The 22,514-nt window shown below is 41.9% G+C and overlaps 1 protein-coding gene across 1 annotated transcript in view; it reads left to right on the top strand.

Moving 5' to 3' along the window:
* Nucleotides 1-21,553, top strand: part of LOC148521385 (mast/stem cell growth factor receptor-related protein Kit-like) — a gene marked incomplete at its 3' end in the record, with an annotated part of 37,864 nt that extends 16,311 nt beyond the window's left edge. The window contains exons 2-3 of the mRNA XM_088475295.1: nucleotides 16,822-17,097; nucleotides 21,275-21,553. Of these exons, the coding sequence (XP_088331421.1) occupies nucleotides 16,822-17,097; nucleotides 21,275-21,553 (555 nt within the window). The remainder of the gene's footprint in view (nucleotides 1-16,821; nucleotides 17,098-21,274) is intronic.
* Between the last annotated feature and the right edge of the window lie 961 nt (nucleotides 21,554-22,514).

The raw sequence follows: 22,514 nt of genomic DNA on the forward strand, positions 1-22,514 counted from the left end.
ACATCTGCAAGTTTTTTCTTTCTGTAAATTACTATATTTGAGTGCTTGTAGTGTCCAGTAACACACAGGACATAAACTTACCTCCCACTTTGAAATACAAAAAGAAAAAAAAATCTAAAGTAAATTAAGTAGTTTCCCATGTGTGGGCAGCTCATTCTGTTAGACAATACTAATTTTAGATGTAAAATTGAAGGGTTTTGTCGCTGGGTATAGAATTACATAATATTAAATACTTACTGGTAGACTGTACAGGGTTGAAAATTTATTGCCAGATTACAACACCTGTCGAGAGTGTGACTTTTTCAATTATGTACAATTTTACAGTACATAAATGTCTTTAATTTCTCGGAATAGTTATCTGTGTATATACTTAAACTATTAGTTACAGTGCACCATGATAATACTTTTATGATATTCTTAATGTTGTTTATTATAAGATTAATACATGTTTACAGTAGTAAAAACAATACTCTCTGGGTGTGTGTGTGTATGATATAATATAAATATATATATATTACGAGAGAGAGATATATATAGATAGATAGATATTTATCTATCATGTGTGTGATATATATATATTTATATATCACACACATGAAACACAAACTAAAAATATTGTGTTTCCTTGTGTGCTGAAAATTACATACACAATGACAGAAGGTCAGATCTATCAGTATGAACATTTTGATTTGTTCCGATCTTCAGAAACTGTTCTTACAGTTACATAAAGTGCTGAAAACATGTCTGTTACACTGAGTGATCACATAAATGTAGTGTACTCTTTTGTTTAACTTTAAATATTAGATGTTTGCTTTTACAGTTATAAATAAGTGATTCAGACGCCTACTATTATTATAATGTCTACATTATAATTCATGTCCCGGAACTGAAAATATATTAATTTAAAAGGCAAATACATATCCTGTTGTAATTTTAGTAACACCCTCCTGCTTGCTGGCTTCCACCCCCTGTCCCTGTTCTTTTGTTGGAGTGTTTGAGGAGTGGGCAGAGTGCCACTGCCAGACAAACCCACACTGGACTTTTCAGGTCTTTCCAGGTTTTTAAGTGTACTGTGATGCAGTCTGGAAATCCTGAGTGAGACTCCAGGTGACAGGTATGAGATGTTTTCATATAGGACCTAGTGGGTCTTTTGTCTGCTGTACAGAAAATCCTACAGAATAAAATACCTTTATAGTAGCTACCGGATACACAAATAGGAGATAATATATCTAACTGTAAAAATATATAGTTATATATAGGACTCCGAATGAGGCATCGGATAGTTTTATTTATATGACACAGAATTAATGTTATCTGTTTTATTAGTAGACTGATGGCCAAATGTACTAGCCCGCAATTTGCAGGAGCTGGTGTGTTTTCGGCAAGATAGTCACTAGATTTAAAGCAGCAATTAGTTTAAAAGAAAAACCAACCTGGTTTTGCTTTTAAACTAATCGGCGCTTTAAGTGTAATGACTATCCTGCCAGAATTGCGCTGGCTCCTGCAAAGCGTGGGAAAGTACATTTGACCCTGAGGATTTTGCCTTATTTTCCTCTATTTTTCCTTAAACTGAAAATGTAAGCTGTAGAGTTAAAAATCAATAATGTATAGGCACAATAAAAATGGCATATTCTCTGAAATCATCTGAAATGGATTATTATTAACCCAACAACCTACATTTTCCACTGAAGGAATTTAAAAAAAGGTATTTAAAGCAAAATCCTCAGTCTGTTAATTAGCCTGATCCAGCCATTAACAGAGAGATGTTTTTAAGTTAGCCAGTGATCTGCCAGAGTTATTTTTTCAACAATATTTTTAATTCTTACTGATCAAATCAGTATCGCATCAATTGGATAATTTGGATAGATGGACATTTTCTAATGTTGATCCTGTTTGGACCATAATTTCGCAACCACATACATAACTTATTTTACTATCAGTCAGGGACGGACTGGGGGCTGCTAAGCTGCCCAGGCAGTAATCCTTTGCGTGTGCCCGCAAAAGGGTCGTGACCTCACTGTAAAAGGGGTGTGGTCTCGCATCATGGGAGCGTGCTGTGAGTCATCTGGCCATCGGCCCTTCTGGCATTTTCCAGAAGTGCCAGATGGCGAGTCCGGCCCTGCTATCAGTATGCAATGGCAGCCCTCGGAGTAGAAATAAAAAATAGGAGGCAGAATTGCTGTCAACTAACATTTCAATGCATCACGTACATTTTTATCAGGGTGCTAACTTCTATTACTGTTATAATATATAGAAGCGGTATGTTTTTCTTTATAATTTAGGGCAGTGGTTCTCAAACTTGGTCCTCAGGACCCCACACAGTTCACATTTTCCAGGTCACCCAGCAGGTGCACAGGTGTATTCATTACTCGCTGACACATTTTAAAAGATCCACAGGTGGAGCTAATTATTTGACCTGGAAAACATGCAATGTTTGGGGTCCTGAGGACTTAGGGCCTCATTCAGACCTGCTCGCAAGCGCTGAGTGCTCGCAAGTGGGTCGATGTTGAGGCCCTGCGCACGCACAGCGGCTGCATTGCACGTGTGCAAGCCCCGGAGCGAGAGAGAAACTCTCTCGCTCCGGGCCTCACTACAAAAGGGGCGGCTGTTGATCGTGATCGACAACTCGTACCGTTTTGTAGGCGGGTTGGGGGGGTGGCCCCACTGACGTCACTCGTGATGTCAGGGGTGAGCTTCCGGCTCTATTAGAGCCGAAAGCTCACTGGGGCTTGCAGCAGACGAGACCCTACCACAAGGGTCTCGTCGCAAGCCCCGGTGGTCGCGATGGTCTTGACCATCGCGACCATCAACCTGGCCGCTCGCTAAAGCTGTGGATGGTCACCCAAAGCTTAGCAAGCGGCCAGGAGGCTGGCTCATTATAGAGAAGCGGCCAGAAGCGGCATTTTGCGAGCGGCTCTGAATGAGGTCCTTAGTTTGAGAACCTGTGATCTAGGGAATTCAATTCAATGGGAAGTGCACATTGGCACATATGGTAGTGCTGCTATTGCAAGTTTGTCCCGGACACCTTATTGGGGTGTGAGGGAAAACTTGTAATGTCAGCGGACATGATGTTATGTTTTGGAACCGCACATCGCTCCGATATCGGGGAATTTGATTACCCACAATGATTGGGTTTCTGCTCACTAATTAAAACAATATACTAATTGAGTTTTTATATCTTCTTTGAGAATTTGAGGCTTTTGATGTCTGTACCTCCTTATTCATTATGAACAGTTACCGTATATACTCGAGTATAAGCCGACCCGAATATAAGACGAGGTACCTACTTTTACCCAAAAAAACTGGGAAAACTTATTGACTCGAGTATAAGCCTAGTGTGGGAAATGGCAGCAGCTGGTAGTGCCCCCAGTAGTAATTCCCACTGGTTGTGCCCCCAGTAGTAATCCCTCCTGGTAGTGCACCCAGTGGTAATCCCCCCTTTCAGTGCCTCCAGTGGTAATCCCACCTTTCAGTACCTCCAGTAGTAATCCCCCCCTGGTAGTTCCCCCCAGTGGTAATCCCCCCTTTTAGTGCCCCCTGTAGTAATCACCCCTGGTAGTGCCCCCTGTAGTAATCCTCCCCTGGTAGTTCCCCCAGTGGTAATCCCCCCTGTTAGTGCCCCCTGTAGTAATCCCCCCCTGGAAGTGCCCCCTGTAGAAATCCTCCCCTGGTAGTTCCCCCAGTGGTAATCCCCCCTTTTAGTGCCCCCTGTAGTAATCGCCCCCTGTAGTAATCGCCCCCTGGTAGTGCCCCCTGTAGTAATCGCCCCCTGGTAGTGCCCCCTGTAGTCCCCCCCCCCCCCAGTAGAGAGAGATGTGATAAGAATAACAAAAAAAATCACTTACCTGAAAACTCTGCTCCTGGTCCCGCCGCTATCCGCTCCTCCGGCCGCTTTGCATGGGAGAGACGTCGTCATGATGACGTGTCTCCCATTACCCACTGCGGGAGCAGCAGCAGCCGCTGAGAGTCTGACAGACTCTCAACGGCTGCTGATTACAGCAAACACACAGCTGCCGGCTCCGGCGGCTGTGTGTTTGTGCTGTGTAGCGCTGACCGAACTCCGTCCGGTCAGCGCTACACTTCACTCGGAAAAAATGTGCTGAAAAACTCGGCTTATACTCGAGTATATACGGTAATGTATAATAAAGAATAACATACACCAGTCTCAGTTGATAAAGGTATTAGCTGCTATGGACTTTATGGACTTTACCTGCACATGGTTTAAAGAATTTCTCACTTATATTACATTAGAGATGAGTGGTTTGGTTTTCCCGAACATAGGGGTTCCTAGTCAAACTGAATGAGTTGGAATTACCTTGAGGTTCCGGGTAGAAACGAGCCAAGACTCTGGTCGTCTCCCAGTTCAGAAATTGGATCTAAAAACCGGATCTTGTGTGTTTTGTGATGCATTTTAGTCCCTCCCTCATGATTTCAGGTGCTGTGAGGTGGTCAAAATTGACTGGCAATTGCTGGAAAGTAATGTTATTGATGCTAATGAAACCAGTGGAACCAGCTTGGAACCAGTGCTTGAGGTGGGACACATCTCCAAATAATCCTGCCGCTGCTCTTTTGCTGCTGGTATCCCATATTTGGTCCCAGCACCAACTTTAAATTGGGGCACAGACTGAAGTGGCGGTATGGCATACCGCCGTATACCGGCTCTCTTCGAGCACTGATTGGAACAAAAACAGGTTCAAGTTACATGATTTTAGCTGTTTTTATCAATTTTTATAGAAATCCAAAACACTTGAGGGCGGTTTTGGCAAAAATCAAAACATGGGGGTCCGCGCACATCTCTGCATTAAATACACTACAGTACATTATCATAGCGCTCGATTCTATTCTATGCGATGTGAATAGCGCCAGGAATCAGCTCCCGTAGCTATTCAATACACTGCGCTGCTAAGCCCGACTAAGGATTTCTTCTCGCACCCATCCGGGTTTGCGAGCAGAAATCCGACAAAAGTCCAAGCTCGATGCTGTTTTCTGCCCTTAGCGCCAGGAAAACAGCATCTTGCCGGGAAGTTTAGTCGGAGAATGCCCGTTCTCGCACCTAAACACCCTGTTTAAGGCGCGAGAACGAGCCTTCCCTGACCTAACTACGCGCAGAATTGAATAGCTCCGGGAGCTGATTCCCGGCGCTATTCACATCGCATAGAATAGAATCGAGCCCATAGTGTTATTTTTTTTAATTTAAATTACATATTTTTTCTGTTTTGCCTGTCATCTCTGCAATATCATAATATTTGGATTTTGTTCTTGATGAGTAAATCTGTAAACTAATTTTTCAGACAAATGTAAATATTTTTAACAATACAACATATTGTGGGAATGGATTAGTGATTATATCATGTATTTTGAGTTGAGTTATGCATACAGTAAATCATTGTCGTTATCAGCTTCAGGGAATTTAGCCATTGTTTTATTGTTAAGAGAAAATTAGCTGTAAAATTTCTAGGCTTGTATTACCCAACTAGCGAGCCGATGGAGACAGAGCAACTGGTTTTGGCAGTAAAAAAAAGCTTTAAACTTTTTATTGCTACTGTATTTGAGCATATGTTAGTATGGAGTGGACCAGTGGTTTTATTTCATATAATTTAAAGGTTATTGTGTTATATTTCATGGAAGCTACATGAGGAAGTAATATGATTTGCTGATTAATTGCACAGCACAGGGAGCTGAGAATGCACCCATCAATATATATATTACTTTATGGTGTTTTGCAGTATGCATTTTTGTTTGTGACAAATAGCCCTTACAAAGCGCTATATTGCTCATATAAACTGGCTTCTCAAGTATGCTTCCATGGGCACTTTAAATAGAAAGAAAAGTTATTTAACTTGTGTAGTGGGCCAAAACTTCTAAAATGTACTTTTTCTTTTTAGACATTTTAGTAAATCTTCCCCATGTTCTTTATTGGCATCAGAAGTCTTTACAAAACATGCTAGATATAGTAATAAACTTGAATTGCAAAACAATTATTTACTTTTTAAGCATTCTTTAACAACCTTATACAATTTCACAGGTATACTTCATATTACAAACATTGTTGATTTGTTTAAGAAATAGATATAAACAGATTTAGCATTAGTATTTATTTGTGTTTTATAATTTCTCACTTGTAAACTATTTTTCATAATACAAACTAAAGGCGCACATCCACTAGGCGATGGGGTAACGACAGTACGATTACAACATTGTAATCGTACCGTCGTTCCCCATCCCCTGCACTGCCTACACTGAACGATTAGTCGTTCAGTGCAGGCACACTCCATCATCCCCGAACATGGTCAATCTGTCGTTATCGGCAGATTGACCAGCATGTTCGGGCAACGATTGATGTCGGAAACGACCAGTGGGTGCGCGCATCGTTGGTTGTTTCCGGCATTGTAGTGCACGATTAATGAGCATTTGCGCGATTACGATGTCGTAATCATGCAATCACTCATTAATATCGCCTAGTGGATGTGCGTATTTATTATTAAAGAAATCTGTATATAAACTCATTTTAGCATTATTAACATAAACAGAAGAGGATATCCAGATGGACCTTTATATTTCTTTAGTGTATCTGAAGTATTATCATGCTTGAGATACATTCCAAATAATCCTGTCTGCTTTTGTGAATTAAATTCTAACATAGGAGTAATTACAAAAGAAATACTTACAAACAATTGTACAGAAGCTGACGTTTTTCAGCAAAATCTGCCCGTTCCATTTTTTCGCCTACAGTACTATAAATATAATGACAGGTAAACACTAGACCATGGGTATTCCCGGCAGCGCACGATGCGATGAACGACATATCGTGCCATTGTTTGCCACCGCATGATATGGTGACTGACTGCACAATATGTCGTTCACCAGCCACCTCCACAAGCATGGGGTCGTTCATCAAATTGACAGATTGAGCAGCATGTAGGCTCGATCTGTCGATGTGATGATCAACCCCGCCGGAACGCGCATGGTCGTTCTTGTGGGTACACCCTGGGCGATGTGGACGATATGCCGGATCGAGCTACATATCGTCTAGTGTGTATACAGTTTAAGATAGCTTAGACAATAGCCACCGAAGTTCCATGTTTAGCTGTGTTTATCTGTAAATTTTACGTAACGTTTGCTGCTTTCAGCACCAAACAAACATTCGTAATTGAAATTTGAATCCAAAAGGATAATCATAGAACTGACACATGTCTCAGTGCAGTACTCTAATAACAGCCTATTACTTATTTAATGTAGTTATCTGATATCTGTGAAACATATTGTTACTTATGTAATCTTGGAGATACATGGTCAAAAAAACAAAGCTGTGATATTAGGAATGAGTTAGTGGAGTTGATATTAGACTGTTTGATGTTTGCTTACCATGTCATGTTTGCCTGATGCCAGGTTTATCTAATCACCTGTTATGCCCATTTCACAAAGTTGTATTTGTCCAGCTTTGAAGCACTGCATTCAAGCATGTCACATATGTAAAGTAAAAACAAAAATACTAGTATACAGTAAACGTTCACAAACTGTGAATGAAAGCTTCTTGTTATAGTCTTTTTAATGAGTTCAAATAAAATAATATAGGAATAGGTTATGCGGCCCATACACAGCGCGTTTTTTTTTACACGACGTGCACGATTTCGATCGATCTTGCACATCGTGTGTTGTTTCAGTGTGCATACAATGCCGATGCGCGTCCCCGAACTCGTCTAGTTGGATCGTAGATCTTACTGCAAAACAGTAAGATCTACGATCTGGAGTACAATTTTAAAACACTTCTATGCATCGTATTGGAAGATCATAACGATCAATCGTACAGCATTTCACCACATCGTATGAAGAGTTTCAAGGGAATAATTTCAAGGGAAATCGTACTATAAATCTTACCAACTTATCATCGCACCGTGTATGGGGCCCTTTAGTCTTCATAGCAGGGGCGTATCTATAATGGGTGCAGGGTGTGCGGAGAACACGGGCCCCTGGGTCCAGGGGGGCCCCGCACAGCACACCCTGCACCCATAATAATACTTACCTCTCCGGAGACCCACGTCGGTGCGGGGGGCCGTCTCTGTAAAATGACTGGAAAATGGCCTCGGCGGCCATCTTCCCGTCGTTTGCGCATGCGCAGTACAGGAAAAATGACCGCTGCGGCCATTTTCCCGGTGACCTGTGCATACACTGTAGACTCTGGGCACACTCTAGTGCCCAGAGTTTATAATTCCGGCGCTGGCCGTGCACAGCCCGGTGCGCTCCCGGCCGCCAGGCGGAGAGGAGGGGGCCCGTGTCGGAGACTGCACACGGGCCTCCTCCTCTCTAGAAACGTCCCTGCTTCATAGGTAGTAGTCTTAATAGGTGCAGGCTTTATAGTTTATAACCACAGTTTTTACTGTCAGATTGGAGAAAATTACTAGTTATCATATTATGGTACAGTTAGGTTTGTTTGATTATTTTCTACCTCAAAGTTTTCCTCTGATCTTTCAATTTAACATAGGAAAGATGGCTGCTAACCATATTTTTGTGTAAGCTGCTCCTGATGTTAGCCTCCTTGGTTATTGGCAAACATCGTAGCTGCATATGTAAAAAGTCAGATTCAAATGTTTATTTCATGTGCATGACAATTATTTTTTGTCGACAACTGTGTCAGCAAAGAAAGTAAATGGAGTCTATTTATTGTGGCAAAACTACCTTCAGAGCCCAGGGCTGTAATACAGACTGTTTCCCTATATTATCCTATATTCTTACAAGGCAATCTAGGATTACACATACAGCGGGGCAAATATCTTACACATACAGTAATCACCTTTTGATGAACTAATTCTTTATTTTATTTATCATGTGATAAGCATGACACTCAGTCACAGTTTTACTATGCTATTTATGTAATCACTAGATGTAAATGTATGCTATTGTAAGTAAACTGGATTCATTGCCTATCCTTAGGTCACCTAAAAGCTAAGTTTTGGGTCTCTTTAACTAAATGTGCCTTATGTTGTTGTACTTTAAGTAATGAGTTGGTTCTATTCTCTGGAATGGATCCAGAAAAAATCAGCTCAGCAATTGAGATAGACAAAGTGGTCTGTTGGAGCACCGCATACAGGAATAGAGCGTATAGTCATTATAAACCCTAGACCTGGGCAAATCCATTCAGCTGATTCTAAAATTTTGTCAAGTTTTCATATACTCTGCCATTGGCAAATTCATTTGCATATCGTTCCCGTTCTATCCAATAAATTACACCCACTGGATATGCAGACCAATCATGGTGCATGAAACGTAGAGAAGCCAATTAGCAAACATCAACAAATGTCACGTCTATAGCTTTCTAACAGGAGATGACAACTCATTCCTCCTGGATTATACTGTGGATGATGTCGGTGACTCGTGACGTGAGCTGTGACTGTATGCAATATAGGCTGTTGTATACACTGCATTTAGCCTGTATAATTCTCCAGCATCGACTGATTTGTCATTTGTGTATTGCACATCTTATGTCTTCCTGTTTATCCTGTTGTCTGTCTGTCAGAGTTCGCAAAATGTTTATTTTTTTGAGGTACAAATTGGCCTCTGTGTATAGTCTGTTATTTTATTTAACAATGACATAAGTCCAAAATCCACTTTTTTTTCTGTACACGTCAGTATTACAGTCATATATATATATATATATAGGTATTAAAATACCCTGACATTACATCATTATATTATAATTATATGTGTATAATTATATGTTACCAGTGTACTTTTTCTTACAACAAACTGATGCAAAATCAATTTTTTCTCTACTTGTTATCAATGCCATTAGCTATATAGGTACATATCCTACTATTTTTCAGCCTAACCCTCCCCCTAGTGCCTATCCCTAACCCCTTACCGTAACCCTAACCTCAGTACTTACCTTATGAATTCCAGCAGTCGGGATTCTGGCAGTCAGGATGCCGGGGCTGGCATTCTGACTAGTGTCGGTATTCCTGCGTCGGCATTCTTACCTCCTGATTCCCAGCGGTCAGGATTTTGACCGCATCTCATTTTCCACATAATTCCCCTGTCGCCATCCCATTCTCCCACTTCATGTTTTATCGTCCCTTGCTAATAGATTGTAAGCTCTCAGGAGCAGGGCTATTGGTTTTGATCTGTTCCCATCTCATTGTGATGTGCATCTTTTTATTAGCTTCTGGTATGTTCCATATTATGTTTAATCAGGCTTGCCTACCCTCCTGATTTGGTAGGGAGCCTCCCGAATATAGTGTGCCGCTCCCTACCCCCCGGAAAGGCAGGCAAGTCTCCCAGCTGCCGCCTGCCCCCCGTCCACTAATAGAAATCCCTGCAGCGGCGGGGGGCGATGACAGGATTTGCACTGAATCGCGTCATTGCGGCCCCGCCCCCTGCTTCACAACGCCTTTCATTGTGAAGAGGGGGTGGGGCCACAATGACGCGATCGTGCGGCCCTGCCCGCGGCTCCGCCCCCAAACCGGCATGAGTGTCTGGCCACACCCCCCGCAGTATGTAGGCATTCAGCTCCCTCCCGGAAGTATGTGTTTACTGTTTGTGCAGGTTCTTTTTTATATTTTATGATTTCAGTACCTCTCTATTCAATTTTAATTTCTCTACTGTGCAGTGCTGTGGAATATTGTGAAGTGCAAAACATATGGACTATTAATTTATTATTATATTAACAGGTTTATTTTTTTACAACATACTGATTGCTAAGTAAATGAAAAATTACTTACAAGATGTGGCCAAACATACAGTGTGAGTCAGTTTTTAGTGTAATTTGCTAAAACAAAATGCCAATTTCATTGGGAATGATTCAATTCAGTTCGATGTTGCATAGTGCCTGGAATGAGTTCCCGGAGCAATTCAGTCGTCCCCATCGCACCCAGCTCTTAAGTCGGGAGGTACAGGTTGGCGCCTAAAGTGGTTGTTTAGTCGCGGTTACCTGTATTGTCTTTAAGTGCCGGCCACGATGCTGTTAGCGCACGCACTAAGCCAGAAACCAGCATTGCGGCATTAGTTTACTTGGATTTTTGCTCGCACCTCAGGAGGGTGCGAACAGACATTCTCTAGTCGCGGTTAACGCAGGAAATTGCATTGCTACGGGAACTCATTCCCAGTGCTATTCAAAACCGCACTGAATTGACTAGCAACTTGAGCAATTCACAGAGAAACAAAGTTTGGGATTTTATACATGCCTGATAGAAAAAAGTTATTTTTATTTTTTTGGAAGTAACTGCCTACAGTCTCTAAAGCTCTATGCCAGAAAAGGTAAAGAATTTAAATTTAAAGGGTCATTTCAATTATCTGTGAACCCTGCAATGGGCCGTTGAAACAGCGTGGAAACACCAGCAACAGCACATCAACTTGACCCAAACTCGCGACTTAGTCCTCTTTATTGTAGCTACACTCCTGCTCAGCTGTCGGAACTATTATCATTTACAATTTTAAAATGGCTGTTGAGATGGATATGAACGGCAACAGGAAAAACTACAGCATGGAGCAACCCCCAGTGCTCCAGTGACAGGAACCTTGGGTATGGTGATTTCATTGTCACCCTTCTTGGGAATGCTGCTTTTAGTAAAAAAATATACAAGTATTTTAAGCAAGGCTTAGAAAACATAGCTAGTGCATAGTTAGATTTTGAAGAAATATTTTTACTTTTACTTTTCCTCAAACCGTTTACTAGTATGTGATAAATTATGTGCAGGGCTTCAAATGACATGGACTTCAGAAAAATGGTGCTCACCATCTCATCTACAGTGCACTGATTCCCATTATTCCATTTTGTTGTAGCTCAGAGTAACTGATGTGTACACAGAACCACTGAATTAATTTGTGATGGAGTTTCTATACGTGTACTAAGCCTACCTGTCATGTTAAAGGCTGTCTTTGAAAAATGACCGTTAGGAGCTGATTGGTTGGTACTTTATCTCCATCCACTTTATCTCTTTCCAAGGCTTAGTGCGTCTACTTGAGAGTGTGATTTTACAAGCTACGATTAAAATGTACCACTTTTCTTGTCTGTTCACGGCAACTCCTGATATAACTCTAGACGCCGCAGTTAAATAGATTTATATATGTTATCATGTGCACAGTAGAGTCTATCAGTAGCATTGTGTTAACTAAATAAAGCTGTTTTTATTAATAGAATAATGCTGTCTATTATATGTATACTTATACTCTTAAGCAATTCTTCTGATATGAAGACAGTTTATTGAGCTATTTGCCAAATACTTTAGTATAAATAACTTTTACTTTTTTGTATAAATATTTAATAAACTAATATGTAATGTATATTTCAGTTTTCTATCTAATATGGAAAGCTATCAGTAAAAACTAAAACCACCTAAATGTTTTATGGATTTAAAGTGCCAGTCTGCTCTAAAAATAAGGTGTGTATCTTTAACATAAATCACTGGTTACCTGTAAGAAGAGTGATAGTTCTGTTTAATTTCTCTTCTCTGATTTACACTCCTACAAAAAAGTAATAACCATGGCAACCACAGTCACATATCACATTACATAGCAGAGAAGCTTTGGAACATCCTTTTCCTGGCTTCTTAGATAGTCTTTCTCAAACTGCAGTGCATTGCAATATTGATGGCTCACAGACAGCATCTAGAAAGCAAATTGATTGCTGAGCAGGTAATGCCAAGAGGCCAGATCAGAAACTGTGTGGGTCATTTTTCTATTGTTATTGCTGTATGCTTTTCCTTTCAATTCAGTACTTGTTAATTATACGGGTATCTGTCGTAAGGGAGCACTTGAGCAACACTGGTGCTATCTTGGTACATATTGCTGGCATTTTGTAGGATCTTTGGGCACTAGCACCAGCAGTCACCTACCACTTTACTTACACCTGCTCAGGATCTTATTTTGTCACTTTGGGTGGATGAGTTAGGGTCACTAATACACCCTACTTTCACGTGAATAGAATTAATAAGAGTAGTACGGCGAATTTCAGCTGAATGGATTTGAAATTTCAAGAGGAAAACTTTTAATTCATAATTGTTTTCTATTGATGCATTGCCTACAAAAATGTTTATGTACTGTAAATGTTTAAGTCAATTTTTAAATGTTTATAAAAATATGTTTAGACTATAGTGACATTTTCCTTACAAATTGGCATTTTCCCAAATGGCTGAAAGACTGTTATAGACAAACCCCTATTGAAATGAAAATCTTGATCCGTCAATAATTAATAAATATTATATATAATAAATATTAAATAAGGCCAATTTCTACTTTAACGTTTCATACTTAAATGTTAGAGAAAGTGACATTTACATGACTATTTGAGTACAAATAGTATTCTTGAAAGCTTTTAATCAGTTTTTCGCTGTCATAGCACAGAGACAGGCCTAGTATGGGTAGTAGATCTATATTAAATACAGAAAACTGTGCCATTGTTATTTAATCTTAGTCATACTTGCCTACTTTTGATAACTAGTATCAGGAAGACTACAGCTGGCAGTATATAGCCGCACGGCGAGCCGTTGAGGGGCTGTGTCATGACAGTCATACTCCACCCAAAGGGCTTGACTAGATGCACCTATGGGCGTATATGTTGCCCCTCAGGGGTGTGTCCTGCAGTGGAAGGTGAAAGCTGTAATACTAAGTGCATCATGCTGCAAGTGGGGGTTTGTGTATGGGTGGCATGTGTAGTCACAAAAAATCAGTATGTGACACTGATTGACTCAACCAAAATGAGTCCTCTGACAAAATATTTTTAAAACCTTCAATGTTTGGGCACACAGGGGGAAGTGCCAGCCTATACGCACATAAGGGACAGTTCCAACCTATACCCGCAGCGGCTCTATAGGATGGCACTGCTCCCTGTGGGTATAACAACAGACACTCACCCGGGACCGAGCACTCCTCCTCTGGCCTCTCTGCTCTCCCAGCCACCTCCTTTCTATCACTCTCCGGGGCAGATCTGCTTTCTGTAGAGTCAAATCCGCCATGAGCCACCCACAGCTTGGCCGTAGAGCTGCTCGCTCCTCCCTGTAGTGGGCCAGCAACTCCACCAGTCCGGACAGCTGCTGCCTATCGCGCTGCTCCATCTGCTTGGTCTGGATCACAGACACGTCTGCATAACACCCCCATTGCAACCTTGACCCACGCAAACGACGTCCAGATTTGCCACGGGGCAGTGGGGAGTCTGGGAGTTTTGTGTAACTTCCCGGGGCAGCGGGAGACTCAGCAGTGAGTGTGACTCTCCCGTAGAGTGCAGGAGGATAGGCAACCGTGCAGTAATGTGTACCTGACAGTGATACCCAATAACCTACCACACATCAAAATATACTTGCTGTCTGCTGGATACCCCTGACCCAGCCACCTCAGCAAGATACATAAATACCCCAGCAACCTCCCACTCACACATATACCCAAGCCTTGCCCCATCCACCTCCCTCACACGCCTATACTCCAGCCACCTCCCTCTCACATCATATATACCCCTCCCAAGGACCAGCTACCTCGGTAAGATACATAAATACCCCCTTACACAAAGCCACCTCCCTCTAACACACATATACTCCTGCACTAGCCACCTCCCTCTCACACACATACCCCTGCCACCCTCTCTCACACATATACCCCAGCTGTGCCCCCGGCTACCTCCCTCTCACACACATAAACCTCAGCCACCTTCCCCCACACACACATATACATCAGCCATCTCCCTCTCTCAAACATAAACCCCAGGCCTGCCCCCAGCTACCTCCCTCTTACACACATAATCCCCAGCCCTGTCCCAGTCCCAGTCACCTCAGTAAGATACATAAGTACCCCTCTGCCTCAACCTCTTCCCACTCACACATATACCCCAGCTACCTCCCTCCCCCAGTCACCTCCCTCTCACACATATGTCCCAGCCACCTCAGTATGATCCATAAATATTCCCCAGCCACTTCCCTCTCACACACATGTACCCAGCCTTGCCCTAGCCATCTTCCTCATATACCACAGCCCTGCCCCATCCACCTACCTCTCACACATATATGCTCTTGCCCCAGCCACCACATTCTCTCACATATACCCGAGCTCTGCACCAGCCACTTCCCTCTTACACATATACCCCAGCACAGCCCCAGTCACCTCTTTCTCTCTCTCTCTGCCGTGGTAGCGGTGAGTCAGGGGGAGGTTGGCGGGGTCTGTGTGGGACCAGTTCTGTCACTGTTGAAGCTGGAGGAGTGTGCTGGGAGGCAGGGCTGCCTGCTGGTGCATGAGAGACTAGCAGCAGCAGTGTCAAGAGGTGCTCGGGCTATCGGACTCCGGGGAATGCACTGCAACAACGTGCTTGGCTAGGCGGCCACCACTACCCACAATCCCGCAGTGGAAACCTATTGTGTTAAGTATAACAATGTCACGCGTCGTAGTGTCCTCAAGCTCAGTTCCTTGCTACCCCATCACATCGAGACTTGTGCATGTGCTTGCTGCATTTTAGACAGGGCAGTGGGGAAACCGGGGGATTCTCTTAACTTTCCGATGTAGCGGGATGCTCCCACATTAAAGCGGGGGAGGCTCCCACATTAAAGCGGGGGAGGCTCCCACATTAAAGCGGGGGAGGCTCCCACATTAAAGCGGGAGGCTCCCACATTAAAGCGGGAGGCTGCCACATTAAAGCAGGAGGCTCCCACAGAATGCGGTAGGGTAGGCAAGTATGACTTCTCATTTCAGCTTTAGATACAGTGAACCATGGACTCCTCATAGAAAGACTGCAAGACTGGGTTGGTTTAAATGGTCTTGTTCTCGAATGATTTAAGCCATATTTTAGTAATAGGTGTTTCTATGCTTCTACTGTCATTTCCTCCCCCAATAATATGAGGTATCATTTGGCATCACTCCGGGATAAATTCTTGGTCATCTTCTTTACAATTTATGTATGTTATCTCTTGGAAATATAATACACACAAGGAATATACATTGTCATAGCTATTCTGATTTATACTTCTCAATACTGCCTGGCTTAGACTTCTTACTTTCATATATAAAAGATATATTAATCAGTGAATGTTTTAAAAATTTTTCCAATTAAATTATGATAAAACTGAATTCTTAGTCTTGGGAACTAAAGTACAAAAACAGAAAGTGTCTGCATTTTTGGAATAAAATGTGATTTATAGCCAAGTCATAGGTTAAACATTAGGGTGTGGTTATAGACTCTGACCTAAATTACTGTTACTAGATCAACTTTTTTACCATTTTAGGAATATTGCTAGAGTGCAGGGTTTAATTTGTTTTGCACGCTTCTATATCAATTAGATTAGATTACTGTTAATGCACTTTTTCTGGCTTACATAAGAAAATGTATCAGTCGATTACAACTTGTACAAAATGCTCTATCAAGTGTCTTGACCAGAGGCAGAAAAGGTGCATATTCCAGAGATCTCTGCATTGGCTGCCGGTTTAATTTAGAATTGATTTAAAATTTTTACTTATGGGATAATTAGTCTCTACATGGAACATCATCTCCCGAAGCTTGGAGATGATGTCATCTCCAAGCGCCGGCAGTAGAGCACCACTCCACCGTTGTGCACTGTAAACGGCGCCGATCCGGGGATAACTCGGGTCGGAGTTGCGGTCTGAAAAGGGTCGGTCCCAGGTGTGACCCAAGTTGGAACCGTGTGATTTGGTGTAAAGGGATCTTAGTGTTTGTTGCTTGAAACACAATTAATTAGGGCATTGTAAATGACCTTTTCTGTGGTTCTCTTGACCCTGTAAAAGTCTACACAGGTAATAGGACTGTATGCAAATCTTTCACTGTGTCATGCCAAAATCTACCTTTCTAACTTTAACAACATTTAATAATCATAGTGTTTTACTTTTGTTTTGTAGCGGATTCATTTCCTTTGATCTCTGGAGTTACAAAGAACATTTCGTTCCTGAACATTGGGGGTTCTTTAGATGTATCATGCAAGGATTCTGATGTGGTTGAATGGTATTATCAAAAGCCTGGGTACGATAAGAGAGCCAATAAAGTTAAGAATGCGCGTTACTCTGGTGATCAGCTTAAACTCAGTCTAAAAATCGTGAACTGCAAACAATCCGGGAAGTACACCTGTATCAATGCAGTGACCAAAGCAAATGCTTCCTTTTATCTTTTTGTGCAAGGTGAGTCCAATATATATAATACAGAGTCTAGTGAACAGGACAATTAAAGATCCTTAAAAATTTTGACTTAAGCAGCGGTGGCTCAATATGGGGGAGATATATCAAGCCATGGGGATAAATTTACTAAAGTGCAGGTTTTTGGAAGTGGAGATGTTGCCCATAGCAACCATTCAGATTCTAGCTATTATTTTCTAGAAGGCGCTAGATGTTAAATAGAATCTGATTGGTTCCTATGGTCAACATCTCCACTTCTAAAAACACGCACTTTAGTAAATATACCCCTAGGAGAGAGATAAAGTGGAGAAGATGCCTAAAGAAACCAGTCAGCTTCTAACTGTCATTTATCTAGCACAGTTTTTGAAACCACAGTAAAGAATCCCATACATTAGCGCCGCAATTTACCGATACCCTAACGCCGATCCACCGTTCGGCCAACTGTCGATCACAGCAATCATCCGCATATGTAATGGCCCCTTATGTTGCTGATTGGTTGTTTTGGGCGAATTCTCCACTCTCCAAGGCTTGATACATTACCCCTTATATCATAAACAGAGGAACAAAAAGACTGGGCGCTAATCAATGAATAGAATATTATAAATAATAGCTGCAAATTCACCCAATGGGCTTGTGTCTGCCCACTACTAATATAGAGATACCACAACAAGACAATGGTGATGCGCTAATAAATAAATAATATACTATATAGTTCCCGAAATGACACCACCTATATAATATTAATAATCTTTATAAAAATGGAATATGTCAGTGCATAATCACATTTACACTTATAAATAATCACATTTATCCAATATAGAAAGATTCAAATGCACTCCTGAGAATTACACTATATAAAATATACTGCCTCTAATAGAAATTAATACACTGGATCTTTGATGCCTGGAGCAGTCTCAGATTAATGACGTGGAAAATCCAATAATAAATATATAAAGCTCTTTCTGTATGAAGTAAGTGCGCACACTGTTACACCAGTCTCTCACCACATCGATACCTAGTTGCAGAGTCCCATGAACAATCCATTGAGTTTGGAGGGACACCTCCTATGAAGCACGCTCACGGTGGGCACTCCTGGTAAGTAGTGGGGGTCTGGTTGATGTTTCACTTGTGCAGCTGATAACCAAGTGAGTTTCCAGTGCACAATCCCAAGCAAAGTGAGCTGTTCTGAGTCACAGTCGCTTGTATATACAGTATCTGCTGATGGAGCTTCCAGCCCCCGGCTTGAGACTGGGGTCTATTTACTAAGCAGTGTTAGGAGACAGAGTGAAAAGTGATAAGGTGCCAGCCAATCAGCTCCTAACTGTCATCTCACATGCTGTGTTTGAAAAATGACAGTTGGGAGCTGATTGGCTGGCACCTTATCACTCTTCACTCTGTCTCCTAACACTGCTTAGTAAATAGACCCCTCAGTCTATTAGGCTTCTACAACACAAGATCCCAGTTTCAGTAGTGTGGCAGCAAAGCTCCTGTAATATATTATCACTGCCAGTGCATATGAGTCTTTCTATATTGGATAAATGTCATTATTTATAAGTGTAAATGTGATTATATGTACTGACATATTCCATTTTTATAAAGATTATTAATATTATAGGTGGTGTCTTGAGAATTTTTTCTGCCATTTTGGGACTTACAGTCAGGTGCATAAATATTGGGACATTGACAGAATTTTCATATTTTTGCCTCTATTCACCACCACAATGGCTTTGAAATGAAACAAACAAGTTGTGCTTTAACTGCAGACTTTCAGATTTAATTTGAGGGTAGTTACATCCAAATCAGGTGAACGGTGTTGGAATTACAATGGTTTCTATATGTGCCTCCCACTTTTTAAGAGGCCAAAAGTAATGGGACTATCAACTCAAAAGCTATTTTATGGACAGGTGTGGGCTATTCCCTCGTTATTTCATTATCAATTAAGCAGGTAAAAGGTCTGGAGTTGATTCTAGGTGTGACATTTGCATTTGGAATCAGTTGTTGTCGACTCTCAATATGAGATCCAAAGAGCTGTCACTATCAGTGAAGCAAGCCATCATTAGGCTGAAAAATCAAAACAAACCCATCAGAGAGATAGCAAAAACATTAGGTGTGGCCAAATCAACATTCTTAAAAAGAAAGAACGCATCGGAGAGCTCAGCAACACCAAAAGACCCGGAAGACCACGGAAAATAACTGTGGTGGAGGACAGAAGAATTATTTCCCTGGTGAAGAAAAACCCCTTCACAACAGTTGGCCAAATCAAGAACACTCTCCAGGAGGTGGGTGTATATGTGTCAAAGTAAACAATCAAGAGAATACTTCACAAGAGTGAATATAGAGGGTTCACCACAAGATGTAAACCATTGGTGAGCCACAAAAACAGGAAGACCAGATTAGAGTTTGCCAAACAACATCTAAAAAAGCCATTACAGTTCTGGAACAACATCCTATGGACAGATGAGACAAAGATCAATTTGTACCAGAGTGATGGGAAGAGAAGAGTATGGAGAAGGAAAGGAACTGCTCATGATCCAAAAAATACCACCTCATCAGTGAAGCATGGTGGTGGTAGTGTCATGGCGTGGGCATGTATGGCTGCCAATGGAACTGGTTCACTTGTATTTATTGATGATGTGACTGCTGACAAAAGCAGCAGAATGAATTCTGAAGTGTTTCGGGCAATATTATATGCTCATATTCAGTCAAATGCTTCAGAACTCATTGGACGGCGCTTCACATTACAGATGGACAATGACCCGAAGCATACTACAAAAGCAACCAAAGAGTTTTTTAAGGCTAAAAAGTGGAATGTTATGCAATGACCAAGTCAATTCCCTGACCTGAATCCGATTGAGCATGCATTTCACTTGATGAAGACAAAACTGAAGGGAAAATGCCCCAAGAACAAGCAGGAACTGAAGACATTTGCAGTAGAGGCCTGGCAGAGCATCACCAGGGATGAAACCCAGCGTCTGGTGATGTCTATGCGTTCCAGACTTCAGGCTGTAATTGCCTGCAAAGGATTTGCAACAAAGTATTAAAAAGTGAAAGTTAGATTTAGGATTGGTTAGTTTGTCCCATTACTTTTGGCCCCTTAAAAAGTGGGAGGCACATATAGAAACCGTTGTAATTCCTAAACCGTTCACCTGATTTGGATGTAATTACCCTCAAATTAAATCTGAAAGTCTGCAGTTAAAGCACATCTTGTTTGTTTCATTTCAAAGCCATTGTGGTGGTGAATAGAGGCCAAAATATGAAAAGTCTGTCAATGTCCCAATATTTATGGACCTGACTGTATATAGTATATTATTTATTTGTTTATTAGTGCATCACGATTGTCTTGTTATTTCTCCTTATATGTCTAACAAAAGTGGAAGTTACTTACACACACACAGTTTATGTATTACAGTATGTGTATAAGAATATAGCTGCACAGACTAGCCCTCAATTTTTTTAAATGCTCTCTGAAAACTCCTCTCTGTATTGGATTGTACCCTGCTCCCACCTATACTACTACCTATGGTACTCTCGCTAATGCCCCAAACTCTGCCCTGAGACACCCAGAATCCTCTTTTCTTGTCTTTGATTGTTATGTCTCTCACGTCCCTCTCTACCCTTTGTTTTCATGCCTGCATTTATTCTCTCTAATGCTGCCCATCCACTAGCAAACTTGTCCCTGAAAGATGAAAGATCAAAAGATCTTCACAAATCGTTCATCAATTCCTGATGATTGTTATCGTTCATGTGCATGAACGATTTGTGAACGATTGTACAAAACGACCAAAGACCATAGACCAACGATTGTCAAAGCAGTTGTTAATAAAAGTGGGCTGAAATATGTTGGTCGTTCCGGCTTTGAAAACATGCACCGATGCATGAACGATAATGATGTCCAATAACGACTAATTGACGGGCAAAACAGGACGACGCAAACGACCGGCGGGATCGCGCATCGCTGGTCATTTAAGGCATTTTACTGCACGATTTGCGGACGATTTCCAAGCGATTGAACGATAAAGACGGTCGTTATCGCTCAATCGCTAGGTTTAATCACCTAGTGGATGGGCAGCTTTACCCGTATGTGCCTGGTGTATGCTGTATGTGCACTTTATTACCTCCGTGTGTTGTGCAGCTGAGCACTATAATAATAATAACAATAGTATTTGTTTGTTTTTTATTTCAGATTCAAGCAAAGCTTTTTGCTTTACTCCTGCATACGTTGATGTGAAAGAGGGGTATGATGTGTCTGGGCTCTGTCTCCTCTCTGACCCGTATGTGACCGATTATGCGATCAGAAGTTGTGACCACTCGTTTCCCAAAAGTTTAACTTACAAAAATGATATCGAGAATGGGATCACCATAAAAAACGCACAGTCAAACTTCAATGGTTGCTATTACTGCTCTGCGAATCAAAGTGGTATTGTGAGGACCACTAACGAGTTCAACTTGATGGTCTCACCAGGTGAGTAGACGATGCTTGTGGACACGATTTTCAACCCCATTGCGGAATCTGTTGGTGACATTGTAAACATAAAAATTAGATGTAATATATCTTTTTAGTGCCCTTCTGTATAGGCCAGAATACATCAGGAGAGTAAACGGGCTCTGCGTACTATACAGACGAATTGTATGCCATTGTATAAATGAGTATGGTTGGCACAACCTTTGGGGGAGGTTAATCAACTATCTGTCTGCCATTGTTACATAATAGATAAGGTTTTGCTCCAGCCCATAGTGAATTTCTAGAAAGCTATGCCACCTTGCTATTCCTAATAGACCTGGGTTCTCCTGATCAGGCCCATAGGCTCAAAAATGTGTCTTATATACTGGGCAGGAATTTTGACCGTGGTACAACAGTCAGGGCCGTGGCAGTAAGACTTGTGGAGGCCTTGGGGGCAACTAAGCTGTAAGGGCACCCTTAAATAAAATTGACACATAGCCACAAAGACCCCTGTCGTGCCCCCCACCTCTATGCCACACGGTGCCACCCCTCACCCTCAATATGTCCCTAGTGCCCCTGATGACTCACCTCCTGTAGCTGGCTCCTCTTGAATGCTTCCGGCTGTTACAGCTCCGTGTTCTGTATGCACAACACAGTCAGGTGTTGTTGCATATAGTGCAGAGCGGCTCCGGAGTCCCCCTCATAAGCGATCACCGTCATGGACGTGATGTGTTATGTGACGCTGAGGGGACTCTGGAGCCGCTCTGTGCAGCAGCACTGACTGTGCTGTGCATGCAGAACACCAGAAAGGTGACGAGGCCCCCAATCCGGGAACAGGTTTTCTCGACAGGGTCACGCTGACCCTGTGTGTGTGGGGGGGCAGGGGACAGGGGAAAAAACCCCATCGCCCCCCCTTAAACTGACCCTGACAAAGTGATAATTATGTCATCTCATTTGCAGGGATTCTGAGTATATATGTATT

Source organism: Taudactylus pleione, unplaced genomic scaffold (genome assembly GCF_031769625.1).
Source record: "Taudactylus pleione unplaced genomic scaffold, aTauple2 ptg000169l, whole genome shotgun sequence".
Taxonomy (NCBI): Eukaryota; Metazoa; Chordata; class Amphibia; order Anura; family Myobatrachidae; genus Taudactylus; species Taudactylus pleione.